We start from the raw sequence: 19,557 nt of genomic DNA, 5'->3' as shown, positions 1-19,557 counted from the left end.
TTTCTCTTCCTGTCTGTCTCCTTCCCTCTCTCTCATTCCTTCTCATTTCTTTCTTTTCAGTGCCTCTGTTTCTACTTTCATCTGCCTCTACCTCCCCCACAATCCTCTCTTCCCTGTTTTATTTCTTTTTTTCCTTCCCATTTTCAACAGATGGTGATATCACATCCTGGGTTTTGGTAGCCGTCGTCTGCCACATTTCTTTCTACACTCTTTATCCTTCTTTCTTCTCTCTGCAGTCTTTTCTTTTTAATTCCTCTGTCTCTGCCTCCCTCACACTCCCACTCTTCATTTTCTATTCCTACTTTTCTACTCCTTCAAGGTTTAAATTATACGTTTATTCATTTTGCACATGCAAATGATCAAAAAGAAAAAAATAGATAAATAATATTATTTTATGAGGATAATAATTTTTGCCGGTGAAACAAAATTCAAGGGGCTTGTAAAAACAAAACAAATAGGCAAACAATAAATCATGATGACAAGCAAAGACTGGATAACAGAAACTTGAACATTAGCTTCTAATGTTAAACTGTAGGGTTGGATGCTCTTTGATTAAAAAACAACAAGAAGTCTTTTAGTTGTCGTGGAAAAAAGGAGCACTGCAGAAATCAGTAAAAAAAAAAAGCCTTTATTCTATGTAAGATGTATATAAGATTTGTTATAAGCTAAGATAGTTTCCACTTGTTTCCTATGTTGTTGGCAGATGTCATAAGTTAATTTAGTATCATAACCTTGAGTCTATGAAGCACACTTGTGAAGTTTTTTCAAGTGTAAATAATTTATCAAGTTATTCTCCAGTGCCCCTCTCCCACCTAAAGAGCTGCAGGCTACCAACCATGAAAGAGCCACTGCTGTGATTGGCCGGCAGTACTAGAGACCGCCTCCTCCCCCCGCTCCGAAGGTAAGATGATTGGTCGACTCTGGGAAAGTCAGCTTTCTACGTAACAACCCGGTAGTGTTGTGATTGGCCAGTTTCAGCGGCAACATTTTTTTCCTGAACTTTGGCTAAACAACAAACTGCACAATTTGCACTTTTTTTTACTGAACAATGAACAGAGTGTAAAACCCATGAAAAACATCAGATCATCTATTTCCAAAGATAAAACACCAACATCAAAGGTCTCTCTCCCTCATTTCCATAATTCTTTGCTCTTTCTCTGTTTCTGACTTCTGTCTTCAGCCTCCTACTTGTTATAACTCTCCTTAAACTTTGGTCATTTTCATGTTTTAACTTCAATTGTAAGATTACATGCTTCTCTATGGGTTGAGGAAGTTATACTATTGGTTTTCTATCTATTGGTTTCTTATGAAACCCTTTAAAATCCCCACAGGATAATCTCAAAAATGGGCAGGGCAATCCATCTGAAATCAAGGCTGTTTTTCTTAGTTCCTGAAATGCGAACATTTGGGAGAAACAGCGTTTTCACCCGACAACAACGATGCATTTATTTACAATGGGGTTTTTTTTTTGGGGGGGGTGGGGGGAGTTTCGCAAAAAGAGTTATCACCATGAATTACAGAAGAAAAGGGATGTAAAACATGAAATAAGAGCTCAAAGAAACATGGACAGAGTACTTGTGTGAGTTGTTCAAGATGTATAATTCTTCATATGATATGCATATTTCCTCATAAATATGACGTATTTATCCTTTACCATATTTTCCTCACATCGCTCCTATACCTATTCTTAAAATGTTCTTTCCAAAACTAATTTATTCCCCCCCTTTCTTTTATATTCACCAATTATCTTCTCCCTCCCACTCTGTTTAGTGTGTTTATCCCACTCAGCTCCGCCTTTATTCTCTCTCTATTGACCAAATCATATTCCCTGCAGTGTATTTCTTCATACAACACACACCTCTCCTCATCAGGTAATCAGGTCTATTATGAATTTAGCCGGTACAGTTTTTGCCATTTATATTCCTCACATTCGCCCTCTACTCTTTCCAAACTAGTGTAGTCTCTCTCTCTCTCTCTCTCTCTCTCTCTCTCTCTCTCTCTCTCTCTCTCTCTCTCTCTCTCTCTCTCTCTCTCTCTCTCTCTCTCTCTCTCTCTCTGTCTCTCTCTCTCTCTTTGTATGCACCACATGCTTTACTGTTTTTTACCCTCCACAAACTAATTTAGTCTCCTGCCCTCTCACTCTCTCTCTCACGGACACACACACACACACACACACACACACACCTCACTCTTTTATACCTTCCCCAAGCAAATTTAGTCTTCCTCTCTCATTTACTTACACACAAACACACACACACACACACACACACACACACCTCACGCTTTCTTACTTTCCCCCAACTAATTTGGTCTCCTTCTTAAACACACACAACAAGTACACACACACACACACACACACACACACACACTTAATGACCTCTAAACTTCATCTCACTTGGAAACTTCTGCATTTATCCTTTATCATTTGCTCTCTCTCTCCCTCTACTCCCCTTCCTCCCTTCCTCCCTTTTTCTCTGGCTCTCTCTCTCTCTCTCTCTCTCTCTCTCTCTCTCTGGTCCTTTTTTATCTTCCCCACCTAATTCAGTCTTCAGCTTTCTCATTCTCTCACTTTCACCCTGCCTTATCATCCTCAAACTAATTTACTGTAACTTCCCTCCCTCTCGCTCTCTCTCCATCCCTCTCTCTCTCTCTCTCTCTCTCTAAAGCTTATCCCTGCCGTTATATGATAAAACACACCCCTCTCTCTTCTTCTCTTTCTCAAATACCATCACTCTATCTTATCATCCCCAAATTAATTTAGTCTCTGGCTCTCTCTCTCTCTCTCTCTCTCTCTCTCTCTCTCTCTCTCTCTCTCTCTCTCAACACCAATAATACCTGACAGTACGTTGTTTACTGTGACTATTGGGTATGACGGTGATGCAGCTGCTGTCAATAAAATATCACATTATTATCCTTATTACAGTATTAGCTGCCTGGTTACCAGAGGAGTTGGCATGGCAACTTGAACGCTTTGACCAATCAGATTGCTTGGATGAAATTATAATCCTATAATACTGTAATTGAATGTGTAATTCTTCATATACAGCAGCTTCGTCTAAAGTGAACTCAGTCCCGCCTGACGCATTAAGCTAATAATACCTAGTTAACAATCTCTCAAGTCGCATTAAGAGTGTTACAGAGTATTTTTCCCAAAAAGTGGTTGTCACACAGCGATTTACAGATAATAAGGGACATAAAATATGGATAAAACAGCGATAATAGAAACAAGAAATTGAATTGAAGTACTTTAAACTCCAAGAAATAGGAATAGTGTGTGTTGTTTCTTTAGTTGTTTTCTTTATTTTGATGTACACCGAATGTACAAAAATTTTAGGGACACTAAACTCTTATCATGAAGTACACTGATGAGGTGAATTCAGGTTAAAGCCATTATCCCTTATTGATTTCCCTTATTAAATCTATAACAAAGGAGGAGATGCAGATAAAGAGAAGCAGATGATTAGATTGATTGAGATTAGATTAGAGAAGGATTTTTAAGCTTTGAGACAAATGTGGATTGTGCAAAGACAGGGGCTACAGCTCAAAATCAGGAAGATGCAACTAATGAAGAAGAAGAAGAAGAAGAAGACTTTTCAGACAGTACACATGCATAATACCAGAAGAAGATGTTCTATACTGTGAGTATGGGTACGACATGTGATGTATAATTCTTCATCTGACATGTATATCTCCTTAAATTCCTCAGGTCGGCTTATTTGTCCTTTACTGTTTTCCTTCATGTGCCCCTATACCTCTCCTATACTCTCCAACTTTTCCTCCCAAAACTAATTTACTCCCCTCTTCCTCTCTCTGCATTCATCTCCTACCTCACTCTTTCATCCCTTCCCCAAACTAATTCACTCTCCACTCCTCTCTCTCTCTCTCTCTCTCTCTCTCTCTCTCTCTGTATTTCTTCCCCTTTACCCAAACTAATTTCATCTCCGGCCCTCTTTCCTCGCTCCAGTCCCCCTCTGTACATTTCTCTCACTCTCTCGCAGCATGCCTCTTTTATTAAATTTACCAATGTAACACAGATCTCGTCCTCGCTTTAAAAAGGCAATCTCGCCTCTACTCACTGCGTTTCTTCTTCCTCTCTCTCTCTCTCTCTCTTTCTCTGTTATTCTTCCTGTTCCTTTCTCTCTCTCTGTCTTTCAAACCTTTCGCAGCCTCAGAAAGGTAAAACTTGCGGTACAAACCTCTTTTCTTTCCCACCCCGAGCTAATTTGCTGTGTGTGTGTGTGTGTGTGATCTGTTTCCCTTTCCCCCTATCTGCTGGATTAAATTTCTCAGTCTAACATGCATATCTCTTTATCGCTTCCAAAACCAATCTCGCCTCTCCCTACCCTCTCTCTCTCTCTCTCTTTCTCTCTTTCTCTCTGTTTTTCAGCTCCTTTCCGTGTAAAATACAGATCGCTTTCCCAACCGCCAAGAGATTTCAATTCTACCTCCCTCCTCTCTCTCTCTCTCTCTCTACCTCTTCCCATCTTATCTTCTCACAAACTAATTTAGTCTGCATCCGTCTCTCTCTCATCTCCTCTTTGCATCTCTCTATTCTCCAAGGCACATCCCTAGTGCTACACATCTTGCTGCATGCAACCTGCATAATGTGCATCCTCCTTTATCACTTCTGAGTCTATTTTTCCGCCTTTTTTGAAATAATATACATCTCCCCCTGTCTCCTATAATCCCCATCTTTAAGGCATCAGAACTTCTCTTTATTCCGCGGAGGTCTTTTCCCCGTCGTCCTCAGTGTAAAGGATGTGCTGTTGCGTGTTTTCGCCGACAGCGCTGCGAGCTTAGCGTGTTTTCCGCAGCACCGAGCGCCAGAGGTTAAAAACGTTTACATTTTTATTAATACGAGAGTGCCGAGCTTCAACGTGGTTTAACATGGTAACAGCAGGAGGCGCGACCGGCACTTCCCTCACAGATTTGATAAGCAGTACGAGAGTCGCCTAGGAAATACAGCGGGTTACTTCTCTATTCTAGGAGCGGCTGCTGTTCATCCAATACTCGTTATTGCTTTTCCTAAAACTACAGTAAATGAAGTAGTGTCACAGACTTGGATTAAAGCCTAGTCTGACACCACTGAAAGTCAAATATTCAGTATTATTAAAAGGTACAATGTGCAGCATTTTAACATCAATAAATCATTACCAGATTAATTTAGAGACATTAGTGTAACTACTGTAAACAAATAAGACCATCATCAAGAGGATAGTCAGCCTCTATTGGCATTGGTTTACACTGTGTGGCACCAGGTCGGATTTCATGGATTGGTTTACAGCACAAAGAGAAACTGCTTTACGGCACAAAACAGGAAGAGACAGCACTTATCTTCCAAAGCTTGTTTTAAAAGAGATTCTTGCAACAGCAGATGGTGGAACAAGAGAAAGGTAGATGAGAAAAATCACTTCCAACATGTTTATCCTCTTCAGTAAAGCGAAAGAGAAAACCTTCCACCAAAGCAACATCCTCTTTGCAACAGGAGGCAACAGAGTTTACAGAAAATGTGGTGTTAACTTTGAGAAACACTGAACCCTGTAAGACCCTCTAAAATCACCTCATGACACTCTGGGGGGATCCTAACCCACAGGTTGAGAACCAGACCCGGGTCAAACACTATTTGCGAGTAATCTTTTGTTTGTCTGCATTATTGGTGTTCCAGATGGGTGGGGTCTGCCACATACGACAATGCAATGAATACCAGGAACAGACAGGCAAGAAAAAGCCAAATTAATGATTGACAGCTTAACTGACACTCGCTGAACCTGTCCTGATGTGGTAAAGCCCGTTCTACTGGCACACTGGAGGCCATTTTGGATGTTGGTGGCCCCAAATGGCAGTGAAAGGTAACTGAATTTTGAGGACTTCAATACCCAGAAATCAGTAAACTAAATGTCTCATACTTAGTGTCTGCTGCTGTTTAGGAGACAATTTGTATTTCGCTTTTGAGTTTTGATTTGTCACTGGAGAAGATTTTCCACCAAGAACCCAGTCAACAAATAAAAAATGTGGCAGTGTAGAGATTACTCTAGTTAATCAGTTGGGTGCTCAGTCATCAGAAACTGTTAAAACAAACAACCCCAGTAAAACAGAGAGGAGACGGCACTCCATCCATGAAGAGAGACGGTCTTCATGTGTGTCTAAGTCTTCATTTCACTTTAATCCAGGATCAGAGCCTTCATGCTCTGACGAAGGCTCTCGGTCAATAGCAGAAACACGTCAGCATGTTGTGTGCTTCTTTTTTCTTTTCTTTTTTTTACCTCAACCTGGATTAAAGTCAAGTGAAATGAAGAGCTGGAGTGTCTCTTCATGGATGGAGTGTCATCTTCTCCCTGGGGTTTCACTGGGGTCAGGGCGTGAATAATTTGAGCAAATCGGGCGTATCGATACGCCGTCTCGGTTAAAGTGATGCTGAACTTTGGTAGTACCTTGCAGCTTCCTGGCCATGATATAACCCCAAAATCGACAATTCTGTTATCTGTTGCTCCGGTAGAGGCAATTGGAGAATTTAGTATTTTTTCTCTCCATTTACTGCCATTGTATGGAGGAACAGGTCTGAAAATCAGACTTTTAGCACATAAACAAACGCGAACAAAGCAGATTCTCATTCTGCTGATTTTTTTTAAGAGAATCACTTTCTTTTAGTGCTGCAACTAACGATTATTTTCATTGTCGATTAATCTGTCGATTATTTTCTCGATTAATCGATTAGTTGTTTGGTCTATAAAATGTCAGAAAATGGTGAAAAATGTTGATCAGTGTTTCCCAAAGCCCAAGATGACATCCTCAAATGTCTTGTTTTGTCCACAACCCGAAGATATTCAGTTTACTGTCATAGAGTAAAGAAACCAGAAAACATTCACATTTAAGAAGCTGGAATCAGAGAATTTTGACTTATTTTTCTTAAAAAAGTACTCAAACCGATTAATCGATTATCAAAATAGTTGGCGATTAATTTAATAGTTGACAACTAATCGATTAATCGATTAATCGTTGCAGCTCTACTTTCTTTATGTTATTAAACGAACGAAGTGTAACATCAAGATTCACTTAAAAAAATTTACTAGTTAATTTAAAATTAAATAACTCGTTTTTTTAAATATTGTCAGAATTTGCTTTGTTCATGTTCGTTTATGTGCTAGAAGTGTGATTTTCAGACCTGTTCCTCCATACAATGACAGTGAATAGAAAGAGAAAAAAAAACAATTCTCCAATCTCCTCTACCGGAGCAACAGATAACAGAGAATTGCTGATTTTGGGGTTTTATCATGTCCAGGAGGCTACACAACCCAAGGTACTACCGAAGTTCAACATCACTTTAAGGGGGATGGGACACCCTTCTCTGTTGCAGCCCCACTTCATGATTTAGGCTCAGGGGCATTTTCACCTAGTGCAGCTTTAAGAAACAGCAGAAGAATCGCACTTGACTCCTGTCTGTTGAAAGCCACTGTCCAGAGACTCAAGATATTTCTCTCACTCCTCCAGTGGAAAAAAACCCAGAAAAGTTTCACAGTCTGGGATCAGATCCCCGGCTTACAGCTGCCGTCTGTGAGAGCGATCCATAGAGTTTCAGGGGAAAAAAGCAATTCAAAGCCACACGGAGGAAACGAGGGGAATGGATGAAGGCGAGCCGGTCGGAGGATAGAGAGATGAAAAAAAGAAAGAGGGAGAGAAAACTGTTCGGGTTGCAGGATGTCTGGAGATTTCTCTGTGTTGCAGAATCAATTCGGGTCTGTTTATTTGCTCTCCTCCTCCTCTTCCTCCTCCTCCTCTTCCTCCTCCTTGCCCCGGGGCGTCGACAAGACACCGAAACACCCAACGCCTACGCAGGAGGAGCGCAACGCCAGCTCCCCAAAAGCAATCCTCCCCCTCTCTCTCTCTCTCTCTCTCTCTCTCTCTCTTCCCCTCACCTCTCTCTCTCCATTAAGAAACACCTCCAGCTCTCCTTCTCTCTTATTCTCTCTGATTTTATCCCTCCATTTTCTCGTATTGATGTCATATCTGTCTCTCCTTTCCCTCATCTTTCATTCTCCATCGTTCCCTTCCCATGTTTCTCTCTCTCTCTCTCTCTCTGGTTTCTCTCTCTTCCTTCGTCCTCGTTTCTCTTTCTTCTTTCCTCCTATTCTCCCTCAATCATCTCTCTCTCTCTCCGTCTTCCTCCCCTATCGTTCATTCTCTCATTTTATCTCTCTTTCTCTTGTTGCATCTCTATCCCTCTCTCTTTTTCTCTTTCTCAAATACTATCACTCTATCTTATCATCCCCAAATTAATTTTGTCTCTGGCCCTTTCGTTTTCTTTTTCTCTCTCTCTCTATCTCTATCTCTCTGTCTCTCCCTCCTTTCCCTCATCTTTCATTCTCTTTCTTCCTCCCAATCTTTCTCTCACTCTCCTATTCTCCCACCCTCTCTCTTCTCCTCCCTCACTCATCTCTCTCTCTCTCCATCTTCCTCCCCTATCATTCATTCTCTCATTTTTTCTCGTTCTATCTCTCTCTCTCTCTTTCTTCCAAACACCAGCTCAGGTTCTCTCTCTCTCATTTCTTCTCCTCTTTCTCGAACTTCCCTGAGTCTGTTGCAACTCCCTCCATTTTCTGCTCTCTCTCTCTCTCTTCATCTCTCTCTCCATCAAACTCTCTCTCTCTCTCCCATTCTCTATATCGCTCCATCCATCTCTCTAATCTCTTCTTCTCTTTCTCCCACTTCCTCCCTCTTACCTCATCTGTCTCTCTCTCTCTCCCTCTACTCTCCTTCCTCTCTCTCTCTCTCTCTCTCTCTCTCTCTTTCTCTCTCTCACTGACTTTTTGAGTGTGTTTGTTTGTGTTTTTGTTTTGTGTTTGTTTGTTAGGTAGTGCAATCTAAATGTTGCTTTATTTAAGCGCTTGTTTCTGAATGGTTTTGTAAGATGAAGAGGTCAATAAATGAGCTTTCTAAAATCCAATTCTCTCTCTCTCTCTCTCTCTCTCTCTCTCTCTGTTTGGAAAACACTCTCCTGCTCTCTTTTGATTCAAAATAAAAGGCAACATGAAATACCCCCCCACACACACACACACACACACACACACACACACACACACACACACTGACATTTTCATGGGATCTATCCTCTGAAGCAATGCTGCAGCTCGAAGAGAAAAAGAAAAAGAGAGAGAGAAAGAGAGAGAGGAGAGAGAGAGAGAAATAGTTTGAGGTATTGAGAAAGGTTAGAAAGAGTGACGTGTGTGAGAGAGAGTGAGAGAGAGAGAGGGAGAGAGAGAGAGAGAGAGAGAGAGAGAGAGAATGTGTTTGTATGTCAAAAGGGGAGACAAAATTAGTTTGGGAAAGGTAAGAAAGAGTGAGGTGTGTGTGTGTGTGTGTGTGTGTGTGTGTGTGTGAGTGAAAGTCAGGAGAGCAGAAGAGAAGCTGCAGCTAGCGTTAGCCTGTCCCGGGAGGCGGAGTGTGTGTTTTCGTGCTGCTCTGCTCGACACACTGATGTCAGAGACGCTAAAGACAGAAAACACAGCGGATCAGACAGAAGACGATATGGGACACGAACAAAGAGACGCACACAGCCAGCTTCACTTTACCACCCCACTACAAAGATACAGCTGCACTTACACACAAACAAACACACACACACACACACACACACACACACACACACACACTCCACCACTTTTCAGACAGGCATATGCCCACACTTAAAACCAGTGATGTTGTGGTAAATTAAAAGGTGGTAAACTTTGACCTCCAGATCATCATAAGGCAAACCACCAGCTATATAAACAAAAACAAAAAAAAACTATAGCTATATTGTCAGAGAAAAAGCATGAATTTATGCCTTTTTCTCCTTAAAAGACCCTATCCTCATACAACTTAAGTCAGTTTGATACTAGTGAATATGCTAAATACTTTGAATTTACATCAGAAATAATTATGTCAGCCAAAAACTGAGGGTTAACTGGATTTAAGTGGGTTTACCCTGCACTGAATCCTGCTAAAAACAATCATATATGTACGTATGTATGTATACATATACCACCATCATTAATACAACCACACACACACACACACACACACACACACACACACACCTTCCACCATGCTCTCCATTTCCTGTATATCTTCCCTGTATATGTGTGTGTACCCTCCCTCTCGCCTGGCACAAACTGCACTGTTGAAGGGAGGTTCAGAATATTTCAGACTTATTTCCATTGCTTTACAAGTGCAAAATCACACACACACACACACACACACACACACACACCCCTAATCCCAACTCTTACATCTTATCCTAACTGTAAAGTATGAACCAAAGAAATTTTCTCAGTTCGGGAGGATTTACATCATCTCATCTTTGCCATAGCCGTGCAAGAACACACACACACACACGTCTATTTCCACTATTAAGCTCCTTTCAGCAGACACACACACACACACACACACACACACACGCTCACCGGTGTAGTCTTCCCGGCAGATGCACGTGTAGCCGCCCTCCCTGCGGGCGCACACCCCTCCGTTGAGGCAGGGGTTGGAGTAGCACAGGTTGATCTCCGTCTCGCAGTAGTCGCCCGTGAAGCCGGCGGGACAGCGGCAGCGCAGCCCGGCGATGGGGTGGATGGGCCGGAACAAGATGGAGGGCGAGGAGATGAAGGGGGCGGAGCTGTTGAAGCGCAGCACCGAGATGCACTTCATGTAGTTCTGGCAAGGCTCGCGCAAACACACGTTGTCGTCGAACGGCAGGACCTGCAGGGAGGAGAGGAGAGGTTTTTAATAAACACAGGCCAGTCAGTGTCGTCCAAATCAATACGATGGATATGATGCAGTTTGACTGATTACATATTTATTGTTTCATTGATCAATACTATACTGGTTGTCTATGGGAAGGCATTAACCTGAACTGATTCTACTGTGGCATTTTCATAAGATTCCACACAAGTATGCATGGATATGTTGCTATTATCATTATCCTAGGTTTGAATGAGTTTTAGAGTCACATTGACGGTCTAAATGCTGTTTCTGAGGTTTATCCATTCTGACAATAATTAAATTCTTGGGAAATACTGAAAACTTGTAACTTTTTGGAAAGAAAATGGTGAAATTTAAAGATATCTGCAAAAAATATTGGCTAGTTTCAACCCAAAAGTCTCGGTATCAGCCTTCAAAATCCCATATCGGCCGAACCATAATCACAATCACAACCATCAACAGGGAGGGGGAGAGAGAGAAAGGGAGAGAGAGAGAAGAGAGAGAGAGAGAGAGAGAGAGAGAGAGAGAGAGAGAGAGAGTTAAAGTTTAATTATTATGTTGTCAATGAATGACAGAACCTTCTGGGGAGAGAGAGAGAGAGAGAGAGAGAGAAAGGGAGAGAGATCAAGAGCTGGAGAAAAACTTTAATTATGTGTGCAGACGCGTCATTGAACGACAGATCCTTTAGGGGAAAGAGAGAGAGAGAGAAAAACAGGGGCGAGAGACATAGGATATGAAGGCCTGTCTCCAGTAGCATCATCATCACGTTGAAATTCAAGACAAGCAGGAAGCTTCTGACCTCCAAGCCAGAACTATTAATGAGGAGAAGACGTGTTGTCGCTAGAGACGAATATCGATCCATTTCTTTTCCCAACTTTCAGATATTTACTGAACTATCAAATGTATAACGAGGACAGAAACCTCTAAAAAGTATAACATCAAATAACTTCAAATAACTACGGGTTATACAAATACTTGTCAAATTTATTTAAAATGAAGTGCATTTCTCAAGGAATTTATCAAGTTTAAGAGAAACAAGGATCTTGCATATTACCTCTTTAATCTCTATTAAAAATACTTGAGATTCAGAATATTTGCGTCCAATATAAAGTCGTTGATGACAGATTGGTGAAACTTCATCCTGTGTGTGTTCAGTCTGTCCGTTTGCTCTCCTCAGGTCAGAAACCTCCCAGTTCGCAGCCATTATGAACGCATCCTCGGCTCCTCTGAAAACTCTTTGCCTTGGGAAAGTGGAGCACAATTATCTCCGCCCCGGCCTCAGTCCCTGTCGGAGCGGGGCCGAGGTTTGTCTCAGCGGCTCAGCGCCTGTTTCTCTCGACAGGAGTCGGCGGTTTCCTCCCGTTTTTTTACCGTGTAAAACCAGCGAATCGCTTGTTAGCCATGTTTGAACTTTTTAAAATTGCTTGTCGAGGTCACTGAAGCAGATATACAGTACAGGCCATATTATGTCTGCTTTGAGAGTGTGAGAGTGTAGATTCAGCGTGCGTTGGTGTGTGTGTGTGTGTGTGTGTGTCATACGGCCATGGTTGATAAGGCATGTTGTGAGAGACAAGGTCATATATATGCACACAGGTTTAAACGATGTATCTCATGACACCGCTGTGATCTCTCTCGCCCTCTCATCTATCTTTCTCTCCTTTTTCTTTCGCCTGTCCTCTTCTATCTAATCATCTGTATGTGTGTGTGTGTGTGTGTGTGTGTGTGTGTGTATATAATCTGTCTTTCTGCATGCATGTGTGAAGATGTTCTGGGAGTGTGTATGCATGTATGTTACCGATGCGTACGCTGTGTCCAGGTGTGTGTGAATTCATGTGTGACAAATCATCCTGTGTGCATACGGTGTTCATATCTGTGTATTGTTGCGTAAAGCCATATGGCAGGGCAGTACAGGCTCGATATTTTTATCTCATATATGCAACATGCTCAGGTGATTGTTCCTGGGACATGTGTGTGTGTGTGTGTGTGTGTGTGTGTGTATGTGTGTTTGCGCTCCGTGTTCATTCCTATTTTTCTCCTGGAATGTATGTTTATGTGTGTTTCACTGCTTTCTACCTTTTGAAATGAAAATGTGTGTGTGTGTGTGTGTGTGTGGGTGGGGGGGGTTGTATCCTCCCATTTTCAAGTGAATGTTTGGCCATGTGTGTGTATGTGCATGAAAATCTGCAAATCTCCTATCACTATTTAAATACTATACATTCACCAACCTAATCGGCAGATTTTACAAAGCATTTAATAGTGTGTGTGTGTGTGTGTGTGTGTGTGGTGTGTGTGTGTGTGTGTGTGTGTGTATGTGAATCTTCCTATTTTTCACATACATGTTTGCACATTTACACATTTTATTTCCACTCTGTATATTTGTGTTTTTGTCAGTATGTATGTGTGTATGTGCATCTATGCAAATCTCCTATTATTTAAAATGTGTGTGTGTGTGTGTGTGTGTGTGTGTGTGTGTGTGTGTGTGTGTGCGTGCATGGACCGACCTCCATCTGAGCAAGCGACGTCAGCCTCGGCCTGTTGAGGTACAGCTGCTCCTCCAGCGCCTCGGAGGGGAAGAAGTGTCCGCCCGGCAGCGCCGCCGAGAAGCTGACGTTCAGGATGCCCATCCCGCCCGGCGCCGCGTCCACGTCCGGCTGGATGTTGAAGACGAACACGTCCTCCACCGGCACCGACAGCACCGCCGACACGCCCTCCAGGAAGTGGCCCAGCAGCGGGGACAGGAAGTGCTCCTGGGACATGTTCTGCAGGCGGACGGTGACGCTGCTGCCCAGCATGTCCTCCGTGATGATGAGGACGCGAAGAAAGCACTGGGCCGAAATGCTGTGGACGCCGTCTGAGGGGGAAGAGAGGAGAGGAGAGGAGAGGTTAGATCGATGAATGGATGGAGAGAAGAGAAGAGATAGAGAAGAGAAGAGAAGGGATAGAGAAAGAGGAGATGAGAGGGATAAGGATAGGAAAGGGAGAGGAGGTGGAAGAGGAAAGACATAAGGATAGGAGATAGGAGAGGAGGAGAGGAAGAAGGGAGGAGAGGAGAGGGACAAGGATAAGGAGATAGGAGAGGAGAGGGAAAGAGATGAAGAAAGGAGATGAGAGGGATAAGGATAGGAAAGGGAGAGGAGGTGGAAGAGGAAAGACATAAGGATAGGAGATAGGAGAGGAGGAGAGGAAGGGAGGAGAGGCGAGGGACAAGGATAAGGAGACAGGAGAGGAAAGGGAAAGAGATGAGGAAAGGAGAGAGGAGAGGGATAAGAATAGAGAAAGAGGAGAGGAGGAAAAAGGAGGGGAGGAAGGTTAAGGTTAGAGGAAGAGGAGATGAGAGGGATAAGGATAGGAAAGAGAGAAGAGGTGGAAGAGGAAAGACATAAGGATAGGAGATAGGAGAGTAGGAGAGGAAAGGAAGAGAGGCGAGGGACAAGGATAAGGAGACAGGAGAGGAGAGGGAAAGAGATGAGGAAAGGAGAGAGGAGAGGGATACGAATAGAGAAAGAGGAGAGGAGGAAAAAGGAGGGGAGGAAGGTTAAGGTTAGAGGAAGAGGAGATGAGAGGGATAAGGATAGGAAAGGGAGAGGAGGGGAAGAGATAGGAGAGGAGAGGAGATAAAAGAGGAAAGACATAAGGATAAAGAAAAGGGATAAGGAGAGAGGAGGGGAGGGGATATGAGAAAGGACAGGGGGGGAGAGGAGAAGAGAGGAGAGGTTTAAGGATAGGGAAAGAGGAGAGGAAAGGAACGCAAAGGGAAAATGTAAAGGAAAGGAGAGGAGAGGAAATGACCAGGAGGATAAAGATGGATAAGACAGAGGTATAGCGAGGGTGGACAAAAAGGTTGGAGGAGGAGGTGAAGGAGGTGAAGGAGCAGGAGATAAAGAAAGATAAAGAGGCGGAGGGGCAGAAGAGGACAGAGAGAGACAGATAGATGAAGAACAGATGAAGGAGTAAGGAGAGAGAGATAGATGAAGGGGGAGAAAGGAGGGGAGAGGGGTCAGGGACGAGAGACAGAGGGAGGGTTAAACAGAGGAAGGCAGGGGAAAGAGACAGAGATAAATGAAGGGGGGGAGAGAGAGGAGAGAGGGGGAGAGAGAGAGAGGGAGAGAGAGAGGAAGGATTAGAGTGAGGAGAGAGGGTGAGGAGGGGTAAGGAGAGAGAGAGAGGCAGAGGAAAGGTGAGGAGGGCACAACAATGTCATGAGATACATAGTTTAGTCCGATGTACGCATGGGCCTCTACCTCACTATGTGTTATCATACACTGTAGCCTACACACACACACACACACACACACACATCAAACCACATCAACACACACACAAACAAGGTAAAAATACAGAAATAGAGCAAACCACAATCATTACCATGACTAGTATTGACCAAGAAAGCAACATTAGTCAAGACTGCCAGATTTACACACTGAAGAAGTCTAAAATAAACTATTTTCCTTTTTATATTGATTCATATTGTGGACAGGAATGAACATTACGCTCCTCGACCACAGAAGGATTTTGTGACAATACCACAAATTTCACCTGTTCATTACGTGAAAATGTTAGCTAACGGTTAAGTTTAGGAAACTATTAGGTTAGTGTTAGGCAACTAAAACAATATGGTTAGGGTTATGCTATGGTTTTAGTCAGGAAAACAGTCCCGCTAAGAAGTAAAACTTCAGTCACGGTCACAGTAGAAAACTTTGCATGAGTTGGGAATTGAACCCAGGCCGTCAGAATTGAAGTCCAATGTAGGTTATACCGCTATCAACCACCCTGACCACAACTACTGTTGTTGACTGTCAAACTACCTGTTCCTCGTTGTGTCTCCTTCACTAATCCTGTCATGGTGGGAAAATGTAGCCTATTTCTCTCAATTTTTGTACACAGAGCACATATTTGCATTGTAAGACATCATGCTCATTTTAACATTTCGGGAGACCGGGCTCATCTAGCTAACCACTGTAACCAGTCAGCCTACTGTCTTCTTAACAAATCTGATTTGCGTACTAGCTAACACATCTAGTAAAAACTAGCATTAGTAGTGGCTAATAGCCTAGTTGCATGTTAACGTTAACATTAGTTGCTTTGCTAAATTAGCCAGCTGGCTAGTTAGCTAGCTAACAAAGCTAAAAAAAACAGCTGTTTATTTGACTGAGCTGACTCTCACAGTGCTTTGGAGTAGATATAAGACCAACGGGATAATTGTAAACACTCTAAACAGTCCTGGGTCACAGTAACCTAAATTTGGAAATCAATCTACCTTATCAGACTATTCACTTTTTAACTTAAAACATTACTGAATGAACAGCAATCTTTGTCAGGTAGCCTATCTCTAGTTTTTCTAGCTCAGTTGTTGTTATATTTAGCCATTATTTGCCCATAGCCAATTCTCCAATGGAAATGCTTGAAGTTACACTTGCAATTCTTGAATCATATGTTAAGAAAACAATGTTTTGGCTAGTGGAATCCTCTATGTGTTTGTGAACCAGGAAGTTAATTTCAAGCCTCGCACACGAGAGACCAAGACACAGCAAGAGATCTCAGAGCGATGGAGAGATCAAACCGAGCGCTCTCATACAGAAAATATCACTCTCTCCTCTCCCATCTCCTTCTGTATTGGTCCTGTATTGGTTTCAAATTCAACACAGTCCCCCTGCTCTCTGAAACCCATCATGATAAAATGAGTTCAAATCAATCGCTGCAGGTCTCAACACTCAAAAACAGAACAATAACTGTTGCAATGACAGGCACACGTTTCATCTATATTGGGTACAAATGCAATTCAGTACAGCGTTGTGTTGTATATTGTAAAGCAATTTGGTTCGGCTAATAACCTAGGAAGGAATACAAATGCACATGACCGCATCAGCATGAGAAGGCAATTTTATGTAGCAGCATTGTGGCATTGTGAAGGTGTAGCAGGGTGAAAGATAAGAGGGAGAGAGAGAGAAAGAGGGAGAGAGAGAGAGAGAGAGAGAAGGAGGAGTGAGAATACAATACACTTAGGATTTCTATGCAAAGAGAGAAAGCATGACAAGTGGGGGATAAAGGAGAAAAAAGTGAAGGGGAGTCTCATTCAAAAAGGGAAAGAAAGAAAGACAGAGAGAGAGAGGGAGAGGGAGGTACTGCTAAGAGTGTAGCAGAGGAGGTGAGGAAGGTAAAGAGGGATGGAGGTTAGAGGTGAAAGAGACAGAAGGAGGGTGTTGACACAAGGAAGAACAGAAGGACAGAGAGGCGACGGAGGGTGGAGGAGAGCAGAGGAGGCTTATTAAAAACTGAGGAAAGCAAAGGAGACGAAGGACGAGGAGAGAAATGAGAGGGTGGGGCACAAAAAAGTAAAAGAAAGAACGACGGTCTTGAACCGGGGAAAATTAAGAGAGAAAGAAAGAAAGAAAGAAAGAACTTTATAATAATCCTTATTAATAAATGGTTAATTAGTCATTATTTAACATTTATTAACTATCATTTAATGTTAAGTAACAAGTAATTGATGATTATCAATGTTAATTTACCACTTTGTTTGCTAATAATCGTAAATGATATAATGCACATTATTTGATATGTTAATAAATCAATTCAAGTCATTTTCATGCTGTTATAACTGAAGAAACTAAATTATTTATTACTTTTGATTGTTTTCGTTACCAATTTGTTAGTCATTTGTTATTATCTAGGTTTACATTTAAATTTTAGTGTTTGAAAATTATTAACATTTCATTTGATTTCATTTCATTTCATTTATTAGTGGTTATTATTATTATAATATATAATGATAATATGATATTATTATAAAGTGTTACTGAAAGAAAGAAAGTGTTTGACGGAGTGACAGAATGAGAGAAAAGAAAGCGAGAATGAACCTCATTCTCGCTTTCTTTTCTCTCATTCTGAGGTAGAAAGACAGAGAGACAAAGACAAATATGGCGGAAGACAGAGAGTGAGACGGAAAGACGGAAAAACACTTTCTCTACTCACATTCAGTTTAGAGAGAGAGAGAGAGAGAGAGAGAGAGAGAGAGAGGTATGGAGGGATGGGGGTTGGGTTGGGTGGCAGCTGGTTTGATTACCGGATTATGAAGAGCCTCACTCCCCACTGACCTCACACACACACACACACACACACACACATACACACACACACACAAAAATCCAGAGCCTGCTGTAATAAATGAACAGCCAGAGGGACCGCTGGCATTATGAAGGGAGAGAGGACGACTCCTACAGAAAATCATTAGGGAACGCTTTAATGGAATCATATGGAGAAATCATACTGGATATAGAATGAAATGGGGATGGATGGAGGAATAGATAGATAGATAGATAGATAGATAGATAGATAGATAGATAGATAGATAGATAGATAGATGTAACGCACAGAAAACAATGTAAGTATGCATGTACGTTTTCCTTTATATTGTGAATATCATCTGATGCGCTAAATAAGCTAAAAATATATGTTGATATTACATTACTGTTTACTGATTCATTGACCCTTCAGTATTACTGGAGGTGAACATGGTAGCGTGACCTTAAGATAACACATTAGGTGAACTAATGAAATATCGCGCCCCTCTTCTCGGGCAAAAAGCCAGTTTTAATATTAGCCCTCTGCAATGACATGCAAATACGCATCACTAATTGCAGCCGATATCCCATTGTCATTGAAATGAGACAGGGATCTTTGTTAATGCTCTGGAAAAAAAACCATGATAATCTGCTGGAGTGGGACCCTCAGACTGGCCCGCTGCCAGCAGCACTCCCACACACACACACACACACACTCACACACACACTCACAAGTACACACACAAACACATGTATCCATACCCACATACTCACAAACACACACATACAATCTCATATTGTATATACAGTCATACAAAAACACACTTGTACAACACACGTATGTTCAAGTATACTCACACATATTTGCGCACATACACACACACACACACAAACACACACGCACACACACATGTATCCATACCCACATACTCACAAACACACACATACACTCTCAAACTCATATGTATACAGTCACACAAAAACACACTTGTACAACACACATATATACAAGAATACTATGCTAGAATTCATATTTGCACACACATATACACACATACACACACACATACACACACACACACACACACACACACACACACACACACACAGTGCAATATCTTCATCTGGCTTCCCTGCATGGCTGTATTCCAGCTAATTTGGCCAACCTGTATCAACATGGGGGATCTTCACTCATCCGTCCCCATATTAACCCATTTGGATGCTTGAAGTAGATGAGCAAAACAACAACTTAAGAGGCTATTTCAGCCATTAGTGCCGCCACAAGTCCGTCCACTTACTGTCAAACTAGGCCAGCGACTAATCCGTCTCCTTTCTGAGGTCGGCTACAAATTTCACAATGGCAGATGTGCTGACACACAAATTACACTTCTGCCGAAAACACAGCGGTCACAACCTATAAGCCTGCAGAAAAATAGAGTAAATGCCATTTTCCAACACTCCTGCAACTTTGTGCCAGCATAGTGCTATGTAAGCTACAGCTAAGTCCAACCCATGTGTCTTTACTGCAGTGGCTGCAGTAGAGTGTAGTAGAAATATAGTGGAGATATCAGAGGTGGGTTTTTTTGCAGGAACAATGTGAGTTGGCCAGCTGAGCATTACTATAACACAATGGGAAACTTGTGAAAAATAGATACATCTGACACCGGCACTGTGCCCAATTATAATGTTTCATGCTGTGTTGAAAAAAGCACATTCTTTTCCAACAGTGCAATGAGGAAAAGGTGCTAAAAAATACAAAAAAATA

At 42.0% G+C, this 19,557-nt stretch overlaps 1 protein-coding gene across 1 annotated transcript in view; it reads right to left on the bottom strand.

Annotated features, from left to right (window-relative positions):
* Positions 1 to 19,557, bottom strand: part of celsr3 (cadherin, EGF LAG seven-pass G-type receptor 3) — a 127,469-nt gene that overhangs the window by 85,549 nt on the left and 22,363 nt on the right. The window contains exons 4-5 of the mRNA XM_078288237.1: positions 13,233 to 13,582; positions 10,440 to 10,728 (exon numbers count right to left, since the gene is read on the bottom strand). Coding sequence (XP_078144363.1) covers positions 10,440 to 10,728; positions 13,233 to 13,582 — 639 coding nt within the window. The remainder of the gene's footprint in view (positions 1 to 10,439; positions 10,729 to 13,232; positions 13,583 to 19,557) is intronic.

This window comes from Centroberyx gerrardi, chromosome 14, assembly GCF_048128805.1.
Source record: "Centroberyx gerrardi isolate f3 chromosome 14, fCenGer3.hap1.cur.20231027, whole genome shotgun sequence".
Lineage (NCBI taxonomy): Eukaryota > Metazoa > Chordata > Actinopteri > Beryciformes > Berycidae > Centroberyx > Centroberyx gerrardi.
Note: the sequence above shows the minus strand (reverse complement) of the source record. Positions and strands in the feature narration are given on the sequence as shown.